At 39.5% G+C, this 23,019-nt stretch overlaps 1 protein-coding gene across 15 annotated transcripts in view; it reads left to right on the plus strand.

Annotated features, from left to right (window-relative positions):
* Nucleotides 1–23,019, plus strand: part of VPS13B (vacuolar protein sorting 13 homolog B) — a 916,166-nt gene that overhangs the window by 759,843 nt on the left and 133,304 nt on the right. The window contains exon 41 of one of the 15 annotated variants that reach the window (XM_063726437.1): nt 7,873–7,966. The exons of the other annotated variants lie outside the window; for them this stretch is intronic. Coding sequence (XP_063582507.1) covers nt 7,873–7,966 — 94 coding nt within the window. The remainder of the gene's footprint in view (nt 1–7,872; nt 7,967–23,019) is intronic. 15 annotated transcript variants of the gene reach the window in all.

Below are 23,019 nucleotides of genomic sequence, written 5' to 3' on the forward strand. Positions count from 1 at the left end.
ACTTCTGGTCCCTAGCATTTTGGATAAGGGATACTCAACCGATATTATGATGACTATTGTCCAAACTCCTTTCATCAGTAGAAGCACAGGCTAGACCAAGGAGATCTGGAGTATGATGGATGACTCTACAGACCAGCTGGAGTAATCCAGGAGATCAGAGAATCCCAGGGACCCAGACAGTAGCCTTGGCATATAAGCAAAACACAGCCTGGCAGATTTCAGCAAGCAAAGAGTTGGTATCAAAAAGGTCTTGCTATGTTTCATATTTTGTTGGAGAAATGAAGATCCTATATGTGGGCAAAATTCAAAGACAGGGATGCTGGCCTAGGGAGCAAGACAGGGTTGTAACTACCGGAAGTTAGAAAGGAGGGAGAGCTGGATCGTAGTGGTGAGAAGGAGCACACTCAGAATCTACAACTTGGATCGAGGAACAGATCAAGACTGGCAATGAGGCTGGCTTGATGCCATGCTGCTGAGCTCTCAGTTCAATCCTCATACTCTCCCAAATAGGAGCAGAGTTTGTCCCAGAGCTTGGAGTGGGTCTCATCTGTGGAAACAACTCTCTTGAGTTGCAATATTAGAACGATGCAAAATATTTTGTTTCATTAGAACTTCAGTTGAGGACAGAACATATGTAACATGAATCACAAGTTTGATTTAATACAACAGCTTTCTCCTTGAGGATCTACAGTGCCAGGCCCTGGGCTTGCTCTAGGGGATTCAGAGGCAGATAAGACACGATCACCTCATTAAAAGCTCAATCCTTCAGTCTAGCTGGGAAGTTTCTGTGGTTGTGTGGGGTAGAAGAGTCTAATTTCATCTGTTGTCAGAATCATTCTCCTACCATATGTGATTATTTCTAGTTCCATACTAGAGGCACAGCTAAAATCCTCAACAGCTGATCCTGAATTTCAGGGAGCTTATGAAAGGAAGGCCCTAATCAACCTAGTGTATATTATAAAATGGGTTTTGAAGTCTCAGTTGCCACTGTCTCCCCACCCCCTGCCTTATTTTAACTAACTCAGTGACCTTGGGCAAACTACTAATCTTTTTGAGCTTCAGTTTCCTCAACTGAACATTGGAGTTGATGTTATCTACCTTTCACAGTTGTTGTGGAGTATTATATCTAATATACTTAAATAAATAAATGCATTACACATAGTGAGCTCTTAATAAGTGCTTGTTTCCTCCCCTCCACTTTTTCTTATCACACAAATGCCTAGACCACTAAAAAAGACTCCTAGATGGAATTCCAGGCTCCAGTATGTCTTCCTTCCAGCCTGTCCTTCTAAGTTTTTAGAGGAACAAATAGATTGTATAATTCCCTGAAGAAAACCTTCAGTGGCTCTGTCACTCTGCCAGACTGACCTTGAGAGCCCGGCATAAACTGCCCCCATCCCCCAATTTTGCCTTGCAGTCCCTTAGACATGGTCTGTCCTCTATCAAACTGGCCTATCTGGCATTCCCCAAACCAACCTGTAACATCCTGCTTCCTCTTCATTTGAATCCCTCACATTCTACCAGCTGAATTCCTCCCCACACTTCAGAAGAGCTAAAATGCCATGTAGTCAATGAAGCCTTTCCTAGATGCCATGTTCAAACATGATATAGCCCTCCTCTGAAATCTTGTAGCACTTCATGGTACTACTTTTATGCTATTTTTCACCATATTCCTCACACTTGAACTTATGTGTCCCCATCTTGTGTCTCTCCTAGATTGTATGTCTGTAAAGGAAGAGGTTATATCTAATTTGTCATCATGTCCTTTACAGCAGGGTCCCCCAGCCCATGGCCTGTTAGGAACCGGGCCACACAGCAGAAGGTGAGTGGCAGGCAAGCATTCCCACCTGAGCTCTGCCTCCCAATCTAATGAGCAGGGGCATTAGATTTTCATATGAGCGAAAACCCTATTGTGAACTGCCCATGTGAGGGATCTAGGTTGTGGACTCCTTATGAGAATCTAACCAATGCATGATCATCTGAAGTGGAACAGTTTTATCCCAAAATCATCCCCCCACCCCTTGGTCTGTGGAAAAATTGTCTTCTATGAAACCGGTCCCTGGTGCCAAAAAGATTGGGGACCACTGCTTTACAGTATCCATCGCAGTAGAGGTGTTCAATAAATATGTTGACTGGATAAATGAATCCATGAACTTCCGTGTTCTGTTTCATATCATTCAAAAGTATTACATTATATATCACTATTTTATGGAACAAATGAATGTGTTTTGATTTTCTACACCGAACTATATCAGGGTGCATTGTGCTATTCTTCAGTGGTATCATCTGCTGTACACACAGCCTAATGTCATTACATCACTCAGCCTCTTTGTGATATCATTGAATAGTCTGCCAAGCTTACTTGCTCCCTTAAACAGTAGCTAGTTCTTAAATACAGAGATATATTAATCTCCTTAGGTTTAGTCCTCAAAACAGAATTGAGTTTAGATGACTTTTTCCTTCAAGACCATTTAATTCACTTAAAAACTGGCCTTATAGAGTTGACTTATAATACAGAAGCCTCAGATTTGTCTCTTTATATTCCTCATTCCATGATTGTTGATGAGATTTATAAACAAACTCTCCATATCACTTCATGGAATTTATTTTGTGATTGTAATGAAAAATATAAACATGAAAAACGTGTCTATAATAATAAATCAAACTAATCATAGGTTCTGAATAAAAACCTCAAAATTAATGTTCCTAGAACGCAAAAGCTTATTTTATGATCAGCTTATAATTTTATCATGTGAACTTTTAAATGTTAGTAGTATATTTAGATCTTAATAAAATTAGCATCTGTTAGATAAAGTAATGCCAACAACCTAGGAGTGTTGTGCAGTTTAAATGGGTCTAAATAAAAGAAATTTCTGGCACTGTGTATGGCACATAGTAGGTTTTCCTCTCTCCTAATCCTCCTGTGTACACTGCCTATTGAGGATTCCATTTTGGAAATGCATATGTTCCCAGATTATAAATATTCAGTCCGTTTTTTGGTAGTAAAATTGGTAATGGGTATTTTAATTCCTGTACAGATTTGTCATGGTTCTTGGCCATTGTCACATGCCAAATGAAGATATCTAAAAGTTTATGGCAACATGAAAATAAATATGAAAACAAGAAGAATACAATGATAAGGGAACAGGAACAAATTCTTAAGATTGAAAATGCCTTTTTTAATCGAGAAAGTGTTAGCCACACCTGGCTAATTTTTGTATTTTCAGTAGAGATGGGGCTTTCCCATGTTGGCCAGGCTGGTCTTGAACTCCCGACCTCAAGTGATCTGCCCGCCTTGGCCTCCCAAAGTGCTGGGATTACAGGAATGAGCCACCAAAAATTCTATTATTTATAAGTTACCCAGTATGAAGTATTTTATTATAGCAGCATAAACTTTCTAAGACACAGAGAGAACATAAATGGTAGAGATCTCTGTTATTTTTGCTCCAGTGGGCATTTCTGATCACTTGTGTGTTTTGCACCCAGCACTGTGCTGGGTACTTTACATACATAATAACTCATTAAATTTAATTTTACTCCATGAGGTGGGCATCATTCCCATTTTACAAGTAGGAAAACTGAGGCCAAGAAAAAATTAATTAACTGGTTGTGAATCACGAAATTTATAAGTGAGGGAGCCAAAATTTAATCCCCAGTCTTTCTGACTATAAAACCTGTTTTTTTCACCTATATATAAAAAATTGAGATGATACATTAGGATGACAGTGAGCCACCTCATTGAGAAATGTGGAAAGAAGGAAAATAGAATTATCCTTTTACTTCAAATGTTAAATCATGAAATAATGAGTTAGACAAAGATATGCAAAGTACCTTTAAGTCAGTAAAAAGACTGCCAAACACACAAGATGGATTGGGTATTGTATTAGTCTGTTTTCACACTGCTGATAAAGACATACCCAAGACTGGCCAACTTACAGAAGAAAGAGGTTTATTGGACTTACAGTTCCACATGGCTGGGGAGGCCTCAATATCATGGCAGAAGACAAAAAGGAGCAAGTCACATCTTACATGGATGGTAGCAGGCAAAGAGAGAGCTTGTGCAAAGAAACTCCTGTATTTAAAACCATCAGATCTGTGAGACCCGTTCACTATCACAAGAATAGCATGAGAAAGACCTGCACCCTGATTCATTCATCTCCCACTGGTTCCCTCCCACAACACATGGGAATTATGGGAGCTACAAGATGAGATTTGGGTGGGGACACAGAGCCATACAGTATCAGGTTTTAAGATAGCTAAAGAAAAAACTTTTCCTTTAGAAAGATGACTGGTCAGCTCTGGAGCCCAGGAGGGTCACAGAAATATTTGTTGGAATGGATCTTCCTGCAGCAACCAAAGAAATGGTGCCTAAGAGTCTGGTTCACCTGGTAGCTAAATCCCCTTTATGGAAATGAATGTAGCAGCTGTCAAATCTCTGTGTCTAACATTCAAATCATGTAACCACCTAAATATCCTTCTAATAGTTTGGCTCCCAGTGTAGTCTGTCTACATGGAGAAAGTATATCATACACTGGTTGAGCCAACATCAGTATCCAGGCTGCTTGGCAGTTATACATCTCATGGTAACTTAATAACATAACTTGGCATTTGGTTTATATGTCAGTCTCTAGTGAACTTTGTTAGCATGAGTCAGCATTCCTAAGTCTGGTCAGTGCTAGAATACCACTGAAATTTTCTGAGACTCTAGGACCAATGGCTAGATCTTGAATGATGGTTAATCCATCATATTAAATGCCCTTTTCTGGCTACCTGCCCCTCCCAGCAGGTTGGCCTTTCCCTGATGACATCTCTGTTCAATATGTCACAAACCTTTTCAAACAAATGTCTATTCTCACTACCTTAAGAGTTATGAGGAGTGGGGATAATGTATGTGGAGCATTTAGCGTAATGCCTTACATAGTTGAAGACCCAATCAATTATTATGACACATAATAAATGGTAGCTGTTATCATCATTATCTTCTTCCCCATACCAATTGATCAAAGAATCTGGATTCTAATGTGTTAGACCACATTAGACAGACAAAGCCCTGTTTTCTGAGAAGGAGGTTTTTGTGTTTATAGTCTGTTAATGTCATAATAATTGTTAGGGATGCTGGCCCTGTGTGAGATTGATGAATGCTTTCATTGAGAGCAACTGCTGTAAGAGACACTATCTTCCCCACAGTTATGGTTAGTGGACTCTGGTAGTATGTCGACTACAGTTCTCTAGGTTGCAGGTAGCAGAAACCCCACTGAAGTTAGCTTAAGCTAAAACAAGGGGGATTAATATCAAGATACAGTGGGGAGTCCTGGAAACAATTGCAAATTGCAGCCGGGCCTCTGGAAGAACTGGGGCCAGGAATGGAAGATAGGAACCCAGGGGAATATTCACTCGCTATCGCTTTTTCTCTGCTTCTTTCCCCATATTTGCTTTATTCTTCCCTTTCAACAGACTTTTTTTTTTCTCCCTTTCTTCTTAGGCCACCCAGTACTTTCCCCACAGCTTCCAGAGCTCCAAAAGTCACATTTACAAGTCCAGCCTCTGTTTCAGATCCACATTCCTAATTTACCAAGTTTGATATCAGGTGCTCTTGGCCCAGTCAACTTTGGTCATGGAGAGAGCCACATTTTACCAACATGGCTGAATTGGGGGTCATTGTGAGCTTTACAGAAATCCCCCAGGGGATCTATTTTATGTCACATCTCTCTTACTGCTCTTGCTTTCCACCCTGGCTAGATTGGGCAAACTCATGATTTGTGTTGACCTCTCACTGACAAAAATTGACTCCATTCTGCTGTGGTTTTTCCAGCTTTTCCCTTTGCAAATATCTGGAAAAGACATTCTGCTCTGCACATCAAAGGCTATCTGCATCTGGAGAAAAGCCTTACACCATTTTTAAATCCTGTCGCTGTCTTCCCCTAGTATCCTCTCAAAATGTAGGTTAGGCAAGGTCCTTTGTCTTACAGACACACATGAGATAGTTTCTTATCTCCAGTGTGCTTAAGATCAATACCTTTCTTGACTAGTGCTTGCTTTTTAATGCAATGACTATGTAATACATTGGCAAATTCACAGATTCTATAAATAGTCTTCCAGTTCTAATGAACTATGACAGCTTTACGTATAAAGTAATTTTCTTTTTTTGAAATTGAGTTTATAATGTAATGTCTAATGTCTGTAGCTTGATGGTGATTTCATTGTGTTTAGTTTTCTAATAACATTTTATCTACTACTTATCCACAGACTGAACTAAAGCTTCATTAAATCTTATGGTTGTGTGGGGTTTTTGTCTTTTTCATAATTACATGGAAAATGTTCTGAGTCAGATAGTAATAGTCAGTATTATCCAATAAAGTAGAAACTAGACTTTTGCTGCTTTAAATTTGACTTTACAGGCTTCCTGTAATTTTGAAGCACATGGACCTGATAGGCAAAGGTTATGATATTAGCACGTGATGGCACTACAAAAAGAGAATCCTTCTGAGAGTTATTTGCAATTGAATATGATTTGCCTCTTCCACACATAGCTTAAAAAGAATAAAAGGAAGTGTTCTTGAATGTTTCTTTTCAGCTGGGTTGGGCGGTTCACTTATAGCTGCACATATGTTCCCAGAATCCTGAGCCTTTTTATAAGCACCTCCTGCCCACTGGCAGCTGTACTAATGTGTCCCAGAAGGCTTTGCTCCTATCCATCATCTTTAGGAGGGATGCTCAAAGCCAGATATGAAATTCATTGTTGTTGAAATGCAGAAAGGAAAATAAAAAGTCTTGGGGGCTTTGGGGAAGTAGGAGGCTGAGCCAGACTCTTAGGAAATAAAGGAAAGGAACAAGTCTTGTGTACCCAGTGGACACCATAATAAATGTTTTTGAATGATGGGTAACGGTGCTGGATCAACTGCTAAGTGTTTTGTTTCCAGAAGCCATTGCCTCCTTTTTTTAGACAAAGAAAAATCTAAAATAGAGTGTTCCCTGAATACACTTTTAATCATTCTGTCTTCATAGTGCTGTAAAAGTATAAAAAAAAAGATCTAGGAATACATTAAAAAGAGCCCTGCCTGAGATTTTTGAGATTAACTCAGTAAATACAGATGAAAGGAACCTGGGCGAAATGCTGAGAGAGAGACACAAAAGTGGAGAGGGCTCTAGCTCTTCTCTCAAGGTACCTGTAGTCTTTCAGGAGGGACAAGTACATAAAACATGACAGGGCAGAACCTGTGACATGCCACGAAAAAGCCACAGAGAATCTGCCTTTTTAAATGAAGCTTACATCTGAATTGAGATATCAAGACAAGGCTTCATGGAGGAGATGGTTACTGAGGTGATCCTTGAAGGATGAAGAGGATTAAAACTGAAAAAAAATGGAGTGAAGGTGTATATAAAGAGGAACTCAGTGAGCAAAATTTCAGAACTGGATAGAGAGGGCAGAACATATTTCTGGGAAGTGGCAAATCATCTGGTTTGACTAGCACAGGTTAGACAAGTATGGGATTAGTGGAAGAGTGAGTGATGGGCTGCAGATGTGGCTTCTTAATCTCCATTCGTTCCATGGAGGGAAAAGAGAAGGAAACTCATTTATTGAGCACCTAGTATGTACCAAGCACTGAACTTGTCATTTTATATGTGATATCCCTTCTATCTTCCCTCTAACCTTGTATGTACCATTATCTTCACTCTAACCCTGTGTGGCATGTACTGTTTAGAGCCAAGGTAAATGAGGTTCTGAGAAAAATAATTTTCCCAAGATCATAAAGCAAGTTAAGGGAGTAAAATCAGGATTCAAATCTCGGTCTGTTGACTTCAAAATTCTTTCTTCTTTGTTGTGCTACCTTGACTACATTTAGAGTGTGGGGTTTATATTTCATTTGATAGGCATTGGAGAACCACTGGCAGTCCAGAGCTTTGGAAACATTTGTAGTCTTGTGGAGGCGAAATGAATCAAGAGAGACCAGAATAAGAAGACCTGGTAAGGATCTTAGAGAGATGAGAGGCTGCAACCTGAAGGGAGTAGTGGGGAAGGAGAAAAAGAAATGAATGCAAGAGAGGTTATAGAGAAGAAATCTATGTTCTTGACAACTAATATGGTAATTTAATGAGGAAGTAAGAGAAGTCAAGGTGATTGCAAGATTTAAGCTCAGTGGAATGTATGGCAAAAGCATTTACACAGTTTTGGAAATAAAGAGGAGTGCCTGCTATGCTAGGCACTATTCACTTTGTGAGGTGCTTTACACACATTCTATCTAAGCCTGAAATCAACCCTGCAGAGAAAGTGTTGCTATCCCCCTATTACAATGAGGAAAGCTGAGGATCTGAAAAGTTAAATGGGGGACCTCCTCTCCCTGAGCAGTGCATGAATTAACACGAGATTTAACATACAATTTCAGGAAGTTTATAGACCCCCCTATAAGCCATGAAAGAGTCTCTTGTGAAGAATCACAAGAACATAAGAGACACTGCTGGGGCTTTTCAGGTCTATGTCAATTAGGATTAGGTTCAGATATGAAAGACAGAAAATATACAATACCAGTAGCTTAGGTAAAATAGAAGTTTATTTCCTTTCACACATGGGAACAGTCTGGAGGTTAGCGATCTAGGACTGCGAATGTCTCTACGAAGTCATGAGGACCCATCTTCCTGCGCTACTCTGCCATCCCCAGCACCCTTTCCTTCATGGTCCAAGATGACTGTAGAAGCTTCAAGCATCTTGTTCCTACTCCAGCCATAGGAAGAGGAAAGGACCAAAACAGAGCATGCCTCCTCCCTTTATGGATATGCCTTGGAACCCACACACTGTACTGCTGTGCTGCTAACATCCCAGAGCCCAGAATTTTGTCACGTGGCCACACCAAGTTAAAAGGGAAATGGGGCTCGTTTGCAGATGAAGAAGGAAAGAGGAGACATTGGGAGACAACATCAGCCCTGCTGGCATCACAGCCATAACACCAAGGAACTGTCCACAGTCTCTCCACCCACCCAGTAACCTGCTTCTCATCTTGCCTGATTGTGAGTTTCTTTATCTAGTCTATGGTGCAGTAAGAAAACTCGCTTTCTAGTTCATTAGCGAAAGGTCTGCCAAGGCAGAATTTGTAGAGAACACTTAAGAAGCAAATTGGATTTTCAAAACAAAAAATAATAATAAATAGTTTGAAATGCTAGCATTCCTTGCCCTTCAAAAAAGTAAGAGGTGGGGAAGGAATTTGTCAGTAAGACGTGCTTTTAAAGTAAATGGAAAACATTTGCAAACTGGAAGAATACTGAAGTCATTTTTATCCTGTCACTTTATTTGGTGGTAGAAATTTTATTAGCCTATTTCTCTTTTCCTATTAAATACTCTCACATTTAAAAGGGGGAGGGAAGCATTTCTCAAAATGAAGAACTATGTTTAGCAATCAGTGTGTTTGATGTTCACTGCTCAGTATTAAAAATGTTTGGGGTGTAAAAAATGAAAGAATAGTAAATATGAATTGATGGTCTGTGACCATTTTTTATGACTTGGTCTCTGTCATATAGAAGTATTTGCCTCCTATGAGATTCACAATAAAAACCATTATCCATTAAGCATACATCATTTCTTGAGAGCTACATTGTTGAAGAGAACAGCAAACAGAAGGAGAGAGGGAAGTACAGGAAAACAATGTTGTCCAGCTGTTAAGAGCACAGATTCTGGAGCTAAAGTCTCTGAGTCCAAATCCAAGGTCAGCTGGTGATCTCGGGCAAGTTATGTCAGGTAACTTCTTAGTACTTCAGCTTTCACATCTGCAAATTAGGGATAATCATAGCTCATGCCTCATTCAGTTGTTAGGAGGAATAAATGACTGTTGGATGTAAAAAATATGTAGAACAGTGTCTAGCACATAGTGCTGAATAAATGTTAGCAATTATTATGTTCTGCTAAGGGCTTATCATCTCCAGGTGCTAATTTGCCTCTTGTTCTGTCCTAGATTTTGAATCTTGGAGGAAATCTGAGTTTTGATCGCAAGCTACAAATTCTTTACCTCTTTATCCATGCTTTCCATAAAGATATTGGAAAAAAATTTATTTTTGTCAAGCACACATGGCTTCCAATTTTTAAATTCAATACCTAGTTAAAAAAAATGAAACTTTATTACCTTAGATGTTTTCTAGCAACATTTTTAAATGCTACATCAAAGTTAAAGGTCTTGGTTCTCTTATGCTTTTTAGCAGCAACCTTTTTAGCAGCTTTATTGAGATATAATTCACACAGCATACAATTCCCTAATTTAAAGAGTATAATTCAGTGATTTTAATATATTCATGGAGTTGTGAAGTCCTCACCAGAATCAATTTTGGAATATTTTTATCACCTCAAAAAGAAACTTAGGACTCTTTAGCTTTCACCTTCTGGTCTTCCCAACCCCCAGCCCTAAGTAATCATGAATCTACTTTCTGTCTCTATATATCTGCCTATTCTGGACATTTCACATAAGTGGAATCATATAAATATAGTTTTTTTGTGACTGGCTTCTGTCATTTAGCATGTTACTTTCACAGTTCATCCATGTCGTATCATGTATCTGTACTTCATTCCTTTTTGTTGCCAAATGATATTGCTTTATATGGATATACCACATTTTGCTTATCCATTCATCAGCTGATGGACATTTGAGTGTTTGAACTTTTTGAATCCTTATTTACTTTACTTAGACTCTGTTGTGTCCAACAAACTTGAGGGGAAGACCAAAAGATGATGATGATGATTAATCATATTTACAAGGTACTCTTAATGTACATTTTCTCAAAAAGCTTAAAATCTAAGCTTCATGAAACAAATAGATTGGCAATAATTACCCAGCAAAATACAGTAAGCATTATAACTGAAGGCAGGGATGGGAGTTGATATAATAGGAGATGGGTGTGAAAAGTAGACTTAAAGCATGATAGTGGAGGGTTTTAAGTGCTTGCTGAGACACTTGGGCTTTATTCCATAAACACTTTATTCTGTGAAGGTAGTCATTAAGGCTACTGAGCTGAGCAATGACCATGACCAATTACAGAGGAAAGGATGAATCAGGACATACTATATATTGGATGCATAGAGAACTGTTCAGAGCACATTATAATTACTCACAAGTAATAAGAATGACAGTTGGAATGGGAAGGAGGAAATGAATGTAAGATGGAGACATCTGAAGGCAGAATAAACAGATTTCAATGCCCGGATGTGTATGGTAATGGGAAGGGAAAATTAAAGATGACCCTATTCTAACTGACTAGATGGATGGAAAACCATTAATGGGGACTGGAAATGTCAGAAGAAAAATGGAGCAGCCAGGAGAATGGAAGAGATAATAGGTTCTACATTGGACATTTAAAATTTAAGGTTTTGAAGGAATAATCGTAGTAAATGCCACTAGAAGTTTGGACATGTGGGCTGATAATTCAGAGAAGAGGGAGACTTATTTAAGAAATGGTTTGGGGAATTATCTTCATGGAAGTGAAAAGTGAAGCCAAGAAAGCAAAATAGAAGTCACACTCAGAAAAAGTAAAGAGTTCAAAGACTAGAGAGATGAGTATAGAACCATGAAAAAACTCACTGTATCTAGTAAATAAATAGTAGACGAGGAATTTTAATGGGTTGAAGTTTCCCCTCCCAAATTCATTTCTACCTGGAACCTCAGAGTGTGACTTTATTTGGAAGTAGGGTTTTTGCAGATGTAATTAAGTTGTGATGAGGTCAGACTGGATTAGAGTGGGCTGTAATCCAACAAGCAGTATCCCTTATAAGACAAAGGAAATTTGGACAGAGGCACAGACACACAGAGGGGAAGACCATGTGCAGAGGGAGGCAGAGAATGGAATGTCGCAACTACAAGCCAAGGAACACCCAGGATTGCTGGGAGCCACCAGAAACAAGGAAGAGACAAGGAAGGGGGTCTTCTCTGTTGCCTTCAGAGGGAATATGGCCCTACTGACACCTCAGTTTCAGACTTCTAAACTCCAGAACTGCCAGAAAGTAAATCTTGATTGTTTTAAGCCAGTAAGTGTGTGGTAATTTTTCATGGAAGCCCTAGGAAACTAATACAGGAATCAACAAAGGAGTGGTCAAAAAGGAAGGCAGTAGAGGCAACAGTGTCAGGAAAGCCCAGGCATAGTGAAAATCTCAGGAAGTTTACAGAGCTCAGTGGTATCACGTCTACAGAAAGAGTATATTATGGACTGGGGGGTGGAAAAAGCTGTGAATTTGACAACTTCCAGATCACCACTGACTTGAAGAGATCAATTTTAGTTGCCAGAGCACCATGTAGAGCCCTTTGAGTAGCCCATCTCCCTCTTGTGTTCTCTGCGCTTGGGTCACAGTGGGCTTAATTGTTTGAAATCCTCAATACACTATTAAGTTCCATAGCAGTAGAGGCCATGTGTTTTGTTTTTTACCAATGTTTCCCTGTTGTCTAGAGACTGGAACGTAGCAGTTGCTCAGTATGTGTAGAAAGGATTGAAGGATGGAGAGAAGAAGTGAGGAAGTAGAAAGTTACGAATTTAGTTTACACTTGATTTTAGGACATGGAGGGGGTTGTTTTTAGGAGGGCTTATAGGTAGAGAGTTGAGTGCTAAGATTCTCTCATTAGAGATAGGAGAAATTAGAGGTAAAAATAACAGTTTAGGCCGGGAGCGGTGGCTCACACCTGTAATCTCAGCACTTTGGGAAGCTGAGGCGGGTGGATCATTTGAGGTCAGGAGTTCGAGACTAGCCTGGTCAACATGGTGAAACCGCGTCTCTACTAAAAATACAAAAAAGTTAGCTGGGTGTGGTGGCACGTGCCTGTAGTCCCAGTTACTCGGGAGGCTGAGGCAGGAGAATCACTTGAAATCAGGAGGCGGATGTTGCAGTGAGCTGGATCACGCCACTGCATTCCAGTCTAGGCGACAGAACGAGACTCTTGACTCCAAACAAACAAAAACAACAACAACAAAAATCAGTTTAAAAGAATAAAAAAAATAGTGAGGTGACAAGGCCTAAATGAGAGTTTGAGCTATATTCATGTGCTATTGTACTGTAGCCCACAAACCTTGACACAAACTTGGAAAAAAACCCTAAGACTTCAGGACTGAAAGATGTCGTTTTTTACTTATTTTTATATTTTTGCCTCCATGTATTTTCTTATCTAGTGTCAGACATTCTGCTGAGTGCTTTATGTAATAATCTCATTCAGTCCTCATGCTACAAAAAGTTTTCATTCTTATTTTATAAAAACTGTTACCATTCTTATTTTATAGATGAGAAAACTAAGCCCAGAGAGGTTAAATAATTTTCCCAAGGGCATTCCATTGGTAAATAGCAAAGCTGAGATTCTATCAGGCATTCTGTTTATTGAACCTACACTCTTAACTGCAGGGATGGATATATACTTGTCGTTTAATGAAAAATTCTGTCCTGTTGAATTTGATGTGTTTCAGGAAAAGTCTTTGAAGATGTCCTTCTTAAAATACACTTTCACATATGATCAATGTTTCTTAAATTTTTCCAGTCTATAGATGTGGTGATAGGGTCCCAAAGCAGCAGCCTCCCCCTTTAAGCATAATGTTTTTGAAATCACCTCTTGTTTTCCATCCAAATTCTATATTTTGCTCTACTATGCATTTTTATTAGTTTTACTCTTATAAAATGGTTTTCTAATTTCTATTTCATTACCTGTACTATTAGTTAATGAAGAGATCCTCTTGCATTTATAAAATTAAACCAAAAGCATGTATCAGACAGTTTTCTCTACCTTGGTGCCACAATATTTTGAAAACGTAGACTTATACAAATAAGTAATTACAGATGGCAACCGTTTTTTTCAGTGCTTTATCAGCCACGTAGTGGTGAATCACTGAGAAGAGATATTCAGAATGCTGCTAAAGCAGCTAAATCATATGTTGGTTTTAGACTACTATTGGAAGGAATTTGGTAAGTGTGTTTTCTTGTTAACAGTTCTCTTGTATCATATATTGGACTGGAATGGTTGCTTATTCAATATATGATATAGGAGACAGCCTCTTTTAACTATCTCAAGGAAATACCCACCAAAGGGCATTTCCAGTGAAGAGAGATGACCAATGTGGTTGTGCTCTACTCTGGGGAGTCTCACTATATATAAGCTGAACCCTGATTCTCAAAGGACTCGTTATCACTACAACTAGCTCTCTTAACACCACTCTCAGACTTCATTTTACTGCAGTGATCTGGAGACATACGTAAGAGTACATTCACAGTTTTATCTATATTTGTTGATTGAAAATTATTCAGCGTTGCAGAAATATTTGCTAAGTCAACTTTAAACCATTTTTCAAAAATGAACAATGATTTCATTAATCTTACATACATTTTTAACCCTTTATCATGACACCTTTATTGTTTTTAATTCTCCATGAGGAAAAGTCATTTCAAACCAAATTCCAAACACCAACTACTATCTTTTTTCTCTTTAGCTAAATCATGGTATATCTGTATAATATAACAAGCTTTCAGAGTTCCTTTCTACTTCATTAAAAATTATCTTAAAAGATGGGTACTCAAATTACTGAATTTTTTCTCTTTCTTAAAACATTCTTTTGAACACGTTAAGAAAATTCAGAATTAATCCCTTTACCATTATGTAATGGCCCTCTTTGTCTCTTTTGATCTTTGTTGGTTTAAAGTCTGTTTTATCAGAGACTAGGATTGCAACCCCTGCCTTTTTTTGTTTTCCATTTGCTTGGTAGATCTTCCTCCATCCTTTTATTTTGAGCCTATGTGTGTCTCTGCATGTGAGATGGGTTTCCTGAATACAGCACACTGATGGGTCTTCACTCTTTTTCCAATTTGCCAGTCTGTGTCTTTTAATTGGAGCATTTAGTCCATTTACATTTAAAGTTAATATTGTTATGTGTGAATCTGATCCTGTCATTATGATGTTAGCTGGTTATTTTGCTCGTTAGTTGATGCAGTCTCTTCCTAGTCTCGATGGTCTTTACATTTCGGTATGATTTTGCAGTGGCTGGTACCGGTTGTGCCTTTCCATGTTTAGTGCTTCCTTCAGGAGCTCTTTTAGGGCAGGCCTGGTGGTGACAAAATCTCTCAGCATTTGCTTGTCTGTAAAGTATTTTATTTCTCCTTCACTGATGAAGCTTAGTTTGGCAGGATATGAAATTCTGGGTTGAAAATTATTTTCTTTAAGAATGTTGAATATTGGCCCCCACTCTCTTCTGGCTTGTAGGGTTTCTGCCGAGAGATCAGCTGTTAGTCTGATGGGCTTCCCTTTGATGGTAACCCGACCTTTCTCTCTGGCTGCCCTTAACATTTTTTCCTTCATTTCAACTTTGGTGAATCTGACAGTTATGTGTCTTGGAGTTGCTCTTCTCGAGGAGTATCTTTGTGGCGTTCTCTGTATTTCCTGAATTTGAATGTTGGCCTGCCTTGCTAGATTGGGGAAGTTCTCCTGGATAATATCCTGCAGAGTGTTTTCCAACTTGGTTCCATTCTCCCCGTCACTTTGAGGTACACCAATCAGACGTAGATTTGGTCTTTTCACATAGTCCCACATTTCTTGGAGGCTTTGCTCGTTTCTTTTTATTCTTTTTTCTCTAAACTTCCCTTCTCGCTTCATTTCATTCACTTCATCTTACAGGGCTGATACCCTTTCTTCCATTTGATCGCATCGGCTCCTGAGGCTCCTGCATTCTTCACGTAGTTCTCGAGCCTTGGTTTTCAGCTCCATCAGCTCATTTAAGCACTTCTCTGTATTGGTTATTCTAGTTATACATTCTTCTAAATTTTTTTCAAAGTTTTCAACTTCTTTGCCTTTGGTTTGAATATCCTCCCGTAGCTCGGAGTAATTTGATCGTCTGAAGCCTTCTTCTCTCAGCTCGTCAAAGTCATTCTCCATCCAGCTTTGTTCCGTTGCTGGTGAGGAACTGCGTTCCTTTGGAGGAGGAGAGGTACTCTGCTTTTTAGAAAACCTAGGCATTACCATTCAGGACATAGGCATGGGCAAGGACTTCATGTCGAAAACACCAAAAGCAATGGCAACAAAAGCCAAAATTGACAAATGGGATCTAATTAAACTAAAGAGCTTCTGCACAGCAAAGGAAACTACCATCAGAGTGAACAGGCAACCTACAAAATGGGAGAAAATTTTCGCAACCTACTCATCTGACAAAGGGCTAATATCCAGAATCTACAATGAACTCCAACAAATTTACAAGAAAAATACAAACAACCCCATCAAAAAGTGGGCGAAGGATATGAACAGACACTTCTCAAAAGAAGACATTTATGCAGCCAAAAAACACATGCAAAAATGCTCACCATCACTAGCCATCAGAGAAATGCAAATCAAAACCACAATGAGATACCATCTCACACCAGTTAGAATGGCGATCATTAAAAAGTCAGGAAACAACAGGTGCTGGAGAGGATGTGGAGAAATAGGAACACTTTTACACTGTTGGTGGGACTGTAAACTAGTTCAACCATTGTGGAAGTCAGTGTGGCGATTCCTCAGGGATCTAGAACTAGAAATTCCATTTGACCCAGCCATCCCATTACTGGGTATATACCCAAAGGACTATAAATCATGTTGCTATAAAGACACATGCACACGTATGTTTATTGCAGCATTATTCACAATAGCAAAGACTTGGAACCAACCCAAATGTCCAACAATGATAGACTGGATTAAGAAAATGTGGCACATATACACCATGGAATACTATGCAGCCATAAAAAATGATGAGTTCATGTCCTTTGTAGGGACATGAATGAAATTGGAAATCATCATTCTCAGTAAACTATCGCAAGAACAAAAAACCAAACACCGCATATTCTCACTCATAGGTGGGAATTGAACACTGAGAACACATGGACACAGGAAGGGGAACATCACACTTCGGGGACTGTTGTGGGGTGGGGGGAGGGGGGAGGGAGAGCATTGGGAGATATACCTAATGCTAGATGACGAGTTGGTGGGTGCAGCGCACCAGCATGGCACATGTATACATATGTAACTTACCTGCACGTTGTGCACATGTACCATAGAGCCTAAAGTATAATAATACTAATAATAATAATAATAATAAAAAGAAAAAAAATAATAATTTGACAAATCCAAAAAAAAAAAAAAATACGTTTTTACTGATAGAATACTGCCTTGTTTTGTTGTGTTCTTTTTTATATTTTGATTTTCAAGATGTTTTCGTAATGTAAATAGGAACAAATGAAAGCATTGATAAGTAGGTTGCAACCCTCCATCCTTCCAGATATACTAAAAAAGAACCAAATAAATAAAGACAATGTTAAAAAAAAAAAAAAAGAAAATTCAGAGCTTAACCTTGATGTAAGCTACTTTTGGTAATCGTATATTCAGAATGAAAGATGGTCTTGAAGAATCAACATTTTCACAGTTTATCCTATTGTAGATTTGACTCCTTCTACACATACAACCTTACATTTTTTTCCAGGCAATATCTTTATCTCTCTAAAGTCTATATACCATGTTGAAAATCTTCAGTTATTTTACCATTGAGTATAAAATATACCTTCATAAATACCACCATATTAATACAATCAACATAGACCAATAAAATAAACAATTTCTAATGGTTAGTGCTAGTGCTATCATCTAGTGGTAAGTTAAAGAACCTGTCTATTGAGGGTGGAGCCAAGATGGCTGAATAGGAACAGCTCCAGTCTAGAGCTCCCAGTGTGAGCGACACAGAAGACGGGTGATTTCTGCATTTCCAACTGAGGTACCGGGTTCATCTCACTGGGGAGTGTCGGAAAGTGGGTGCAGCAAAGTGGGTGCAGCACACCGAGCCTGAGCCAAAGCAGGGTGAGGCATCGCCTCACCCGGGAAGTGCAAGGGGTCAGGGAATACTCTTTCGTAGTCAAAGAAAGGGGTGACAGACGGCACCTGGAAAATCAGGTCACTCCCACCCTAATACTGCGCTTTTCCATTGGTCTTAGCAAACGGCACACCAGGAGATTACATCCCGTGCCTGGCTCGGAGAGTCCCACACCCACGGCGCCTCGCTCATTGCTAGCACAGCAGTCTAAGATCAAACTGCAAGGCGGCAGCCAGGCTGGGGGAGGGGCGCCCGCCATTGCTGAGGCTTGAGTAGGTAAACAAAGCAGCCTGGAAGCTCAAACTTGGTGGAGCCTACCGCAGCTCAAGGAGGCCTGCCTGCCTCTGTAGACTCCACCTCTGGGGGCAGGGCATAGCCAAACAAAAGGCAGCCGAAACCTCTGCAGACTTTAATGTCCCTGTCTGACAGCTTTGAAGAGAGTAGTGGTTCTCACGGCACACAGCCAGAGATCTGAGAATGGACAGACTGCCTCCTCAAGTGTGTCCCTGACCCCCGAGTAGCCTAACTGGGGGGCACCCCCCAGTAGGGGCAGACTGACATCTCACACAGCCAGGTACTCCTCTGAGACAAAACTTCCAGAGGAAAGATCCTGCAGCAACATTTGCTGTTCACCAATATCTGCTGTTCTGCAGCCTCCGCTGCTGATACCCAGGCAAACGGTCTGGAGTGGACCTCCAGCAAACTCCAACAGACCTGCAGCTGAGGGTCCTGACTGTGAGAAGGAAAACTAACAAACAGAAAGGACATCCACACCAAAACCCCATCTGTACATCACCATCATCAAAGACCAAAGGTAGATAAAACCACAAAGATGGGGAAAAAACAGAGCAGAAAAACTAGAAACTCTAAAAAGCAGAGCACCTCTCCTCCTCCAAAGGAACGCAGCTCCTCACCAGCAACAGAACAAAGCTGGATGGAGAACGACTTTGACGAGTTGAGAGAAGAAGGCTTCAGACGATCAAACTACTCCGAGCTAAAGGAAGAAGTTCGAACCCGTGGCACAGAAGCTAAAAACCTTGAAAAAAAACTAGATGAATGGCTAACTAGAATAACCAATGCAGAGAAGTCCTTAAAGGACCTGATGGAGCTGAAAACCACAGCACAAGAACTGCATGAGGAATGCACGAGCCTCGGTAGCTGATTCAATCAACTGGAAGAACGGGTATCAGTGATGGAAGATCAAATGAATGAAATGAAGTGAGAAGAGAAGTTTAGAGAAAAAAGAATAAAAAGAAATGAACAAAGCCTCCAAAAATTATGGGACTATGTAAAAAGACCAAATCTACGTCTGACTGGTGTAACTAAAAGTGACAGGGAGAATGGAAACAAGTTGGAAAACACTCTGCAGGATATTATCCAGGAGAACTTCCCCAATCTAGCAAGGCAGGCTAACATTCAAATTCAGGAAATACAGAGAACGCCACAAAGATACTCCTCGAGAAGAGCAACTCCAAGACACATAATTGTCAGATTCACCAAAGTTGAAACAAAGGAAAAAATGTTAAGGGCAGCCAGAGAGAAAGGTCGGGTTACCCACAAAGGGAAGCCCGTCAGACTAACAGCTGATCTCTCGGCAGAAACTCTACAAGCCAGAAGAGAGTGGGGGCCAATATTAACGTTCTTAAAGAAAAGAATTTTCAACCCAGAATTTCATATCCAGCCAAACTAAGCTTCGTAAGTGAAGGAAAAATAGAATACTATACAGACAAGCAAATGCTGACAGATTTTGTCACCACCAGGCCTGACCTAAAAGAGCTCCTGAAGGAAGCACTAAACATGGAAAGGACCAACCAGTACCAACTACTGCAAAAACATGCCAAATTGTGAAGACCATCGAGGCTAGGAAGAAACTTCATCAACTAAGAAGCAAAATAACCAGCTAACATCATAATGACAGGATCAAATTCACACATAACAATATTAACCTTAAATGTAAATGGGCAAAATGCTCCAATTAAAAGACACAGACTGGCAAATTGTATAAAGAGTCAAGACCCATCAGTGTGCTGTATTCAGGAAACCCGTCTCACATGCAGAGATACACATAGGCTCAAAATAAAGGGATGGAGGAAGATCTACCAAGCAAATGGAAAACAAAAAAAGGCAGGGGTTGCAATCCTAGTCTCTGATAAAACAGACTTTAAACCAACAAAGACCAAAAGATACAAAGAAGGCCATTACATAATGGTAAAGGGATCAATTCAACAAGAAGAGCTAACTATCCTAAATATATATGCACCCAATATAGGAGCACCCAGATTCATAAAGCAAGTCCTTAGAGACCTACAAAGAGACTTAAGACTCCCACACAATAGTAATGGGAGACTTTAACACCCCACTGTCAACATTAGACAGATCAATGAGACAGAAAGTTAACAAGGATATCCAGGAATTGAACTCAGCTCTGCACCAAGCGGACCAAATAGACATCTACAGAACTCTCCACCCCAAATCAACAGAATATACATTCTTTTCAGCACCACACCACACCTATTCCAAAATTGACCAAATACTTGGAAGTAAAGCACTCCTCAGCAAATGTAAAAGAACAGAAATTGTAACAAACTATCTCTCAGACCACACTGCAATCAAACTAGAACTCAGGATTAAGAAACTCACTCAAAACCGCTCTACTACATGGAAACTGAACAACCCGCTGCTAAATGACTACTGGGTACATAACGAAATGAAGGCAGAAATAAAGATGTTCTTTGAAACCAACGAGAACAAAGACATAACATACCAGAATCTCTGGGACACATTCAAAGCAGTGTGTAGAGGGAAATTTATAGCACTAAATGCCCACAAGAGAAAGCAGGAAAGATCTAAAATTGACACCCTAACATCACAATTAAAAGAACTAGAGAAGCAAGAGCAAACACATTCAAAAGCTAGCAGAAGGCAAGAAATAACTAAGATCAGAGCAGAACTGAAGGAAATAGAGACACAAAAAACCCTTCAGAAAATCAATGAATCCAGGAGCTGGTTTTTTGAAAAGATCAACAAAATTGATAGACCACTAGCAAGACTAATAAAGAAGAAAAGAGAGAAGAATCAAATATATGCAATAAAAAATGATAAAGGGGATATCACCACAGATCCCACAGAAATACAAACTACCATCAGAGAATACTATAAACACCTCTATGCAAATAAACTAGAAAATCTAGAAGAAATGGATAAATTCCTCGACACATACACCCTCCCAAGACTAAACCAGGAAGAAGTTGAATCTCTGAATAGACCAATAACAGGCTCTGAAATTGAGGCAATAATTAATAGCTTACCAACCAAAAAAAGTCCAGAACCAGATGGATTCACAGCCGAATTCTACCAGAGGTACAAGGAGGAGCTGGTACCATTCCTTCTGAAACTATTCCAATCAATAGAAAAAGAGGGAATCCTCCCTAACTCATTTTATGAGGCCAGCATCATCCTGATACCAAAGCCTGACAGAGACACAACAAAAGAAGAGAATTTTAGACCAATATCCCTGCTGAACATCGATGCAAAAATCCTCAATAAAATACTGGCAAACCGAATCCAGCAGCACATCAAAAAGCTTATCCACCATGATAAAGTGGGCTTCATCCCTGGGATGCAAGGCTGGTTCAACATACGCAAGTCAATAAATGTAATCCAGCATATAAACAGAACCAAAGACAAAAACCACATGATTATCTCAATAGATGCAGAAAAGGCCTTTGACGAAATTCAGCAATGCTTCATGGTAAAAACTTTCAATAAATTGAGAGTATTGATGGGACATATCTCAAAATAATAAGAGCTATCTATGACAAACCCACAGCCAGTATCATACTGAATGGGCAAAAACTGGAAGCACTCCCTTTGAAAACTGGCACAAGACAGGGATGCCCTCTCTCACCACTCCTATTCAATATAGTGTTGGAAGTTCTGGCCAGGGCAATCAGGCAGGAGAAGGAAATAAAGGGTATTCAATTAGGAAAAGAGGAAGTCAAATTGTCCCTGTTCACAGATGACATGATTGTATATCTAGAAAACCCCATTGTCTCAGCCCAAAATCTCCTTAAGCTGATAAGCAACTTCAGCAAAGTCTCAGGATACAAAATCAATGTGCAAAAATCACAAGCATTCTTATACACCAATAACAGACAAACAGAGAGCCAAATCACGAGTGAACTCCCATTCACAATTGCTTCAAAGAGAATAAAATACCTAGGAATCCAACTTACAAGGGACGTGAAGGACCTCTTCAAGGAGAACTACAAACCACTGCTCAATGAAATAAAAGAGGATACAAACAAATGGAAGAAGATTCCATGCTCATGGGTAGGAAGAATCAATATTGTGAAAATGGCCATACTGCCCAAGGTAATTTATAGATTCAATGCCATCCCCATCAAGCTGCCAATGACTTTCTACACAGAATTGGAAAAAACTACTTTAAACTTCATATGGAACCAAAAAAGAGCCCGCATTGCCAAGTCAATCCTAAGCCAAAACAGCAAAGCTGGAGACATCTCGCTACCTGACTTCAAACTATACTACAAGACTACAGTAACCAAAACAGCATGGTACTGGTACCAAAATAGAGATAGAGACCAATGGAACGGAACAGAACCCTCAGAAATAATGGAGCATATCTACAACCATCTGATCTTTGACAAACCTGAGAAAAACAAGCAATGGGGAAAGGATTCCCTATTTAATAAATGGTGCTGGGAAAACTGGCTAGCCATATGTAGAAAGCTGAAACTGGATCCCTTCCTTACACCTTATACAAAAATTAATTCAAGATGGATTGAAGACTTACATGTTAGACCTAAAACCATAAAATCCCTAGAAGAAAACCTAGGCAATACCATTCAGGACATAGGCATGGGCAAGGACTTCATGTCGAAAACACCAAAAGCAATGGCAACAAAAGCCAAAATTGACAAATGGGATCTAATTAAACTAAAGAGCTTCTGCACAACAAAAGAAACTACCATCAGAGTGAACAGGCCACCTACAGAATGGGAGAAAATTTTTGCAATCTACTCATCTGACAAAGGGCTAATATGCAGAATCTACAATGAACTCCAACAAATTTACAAGAATAAAACAACCCCATCAAAAAGTGGGTGAAGGATATGAACAGACACTTCTCGAAAGAAGACATTTATGCAGCCAAAAGACACATGCAAAAATGCT

The sequence above is a fragment of the Pongo abelii genome, chromosome 7 (genome assembly GCF_028885655.2).
Source record: "Pongo abelii isolate AG06213 chromosome 7, NHGRI_mPonAbe1-v2.0_pri, whole genome shotgun sequence".
Taxonomy (NCBI): Eukaryota; Metazoa; Chordata; class Mammalia; order Primates; family Hominidae; genus Pongo; species Pongo abelii.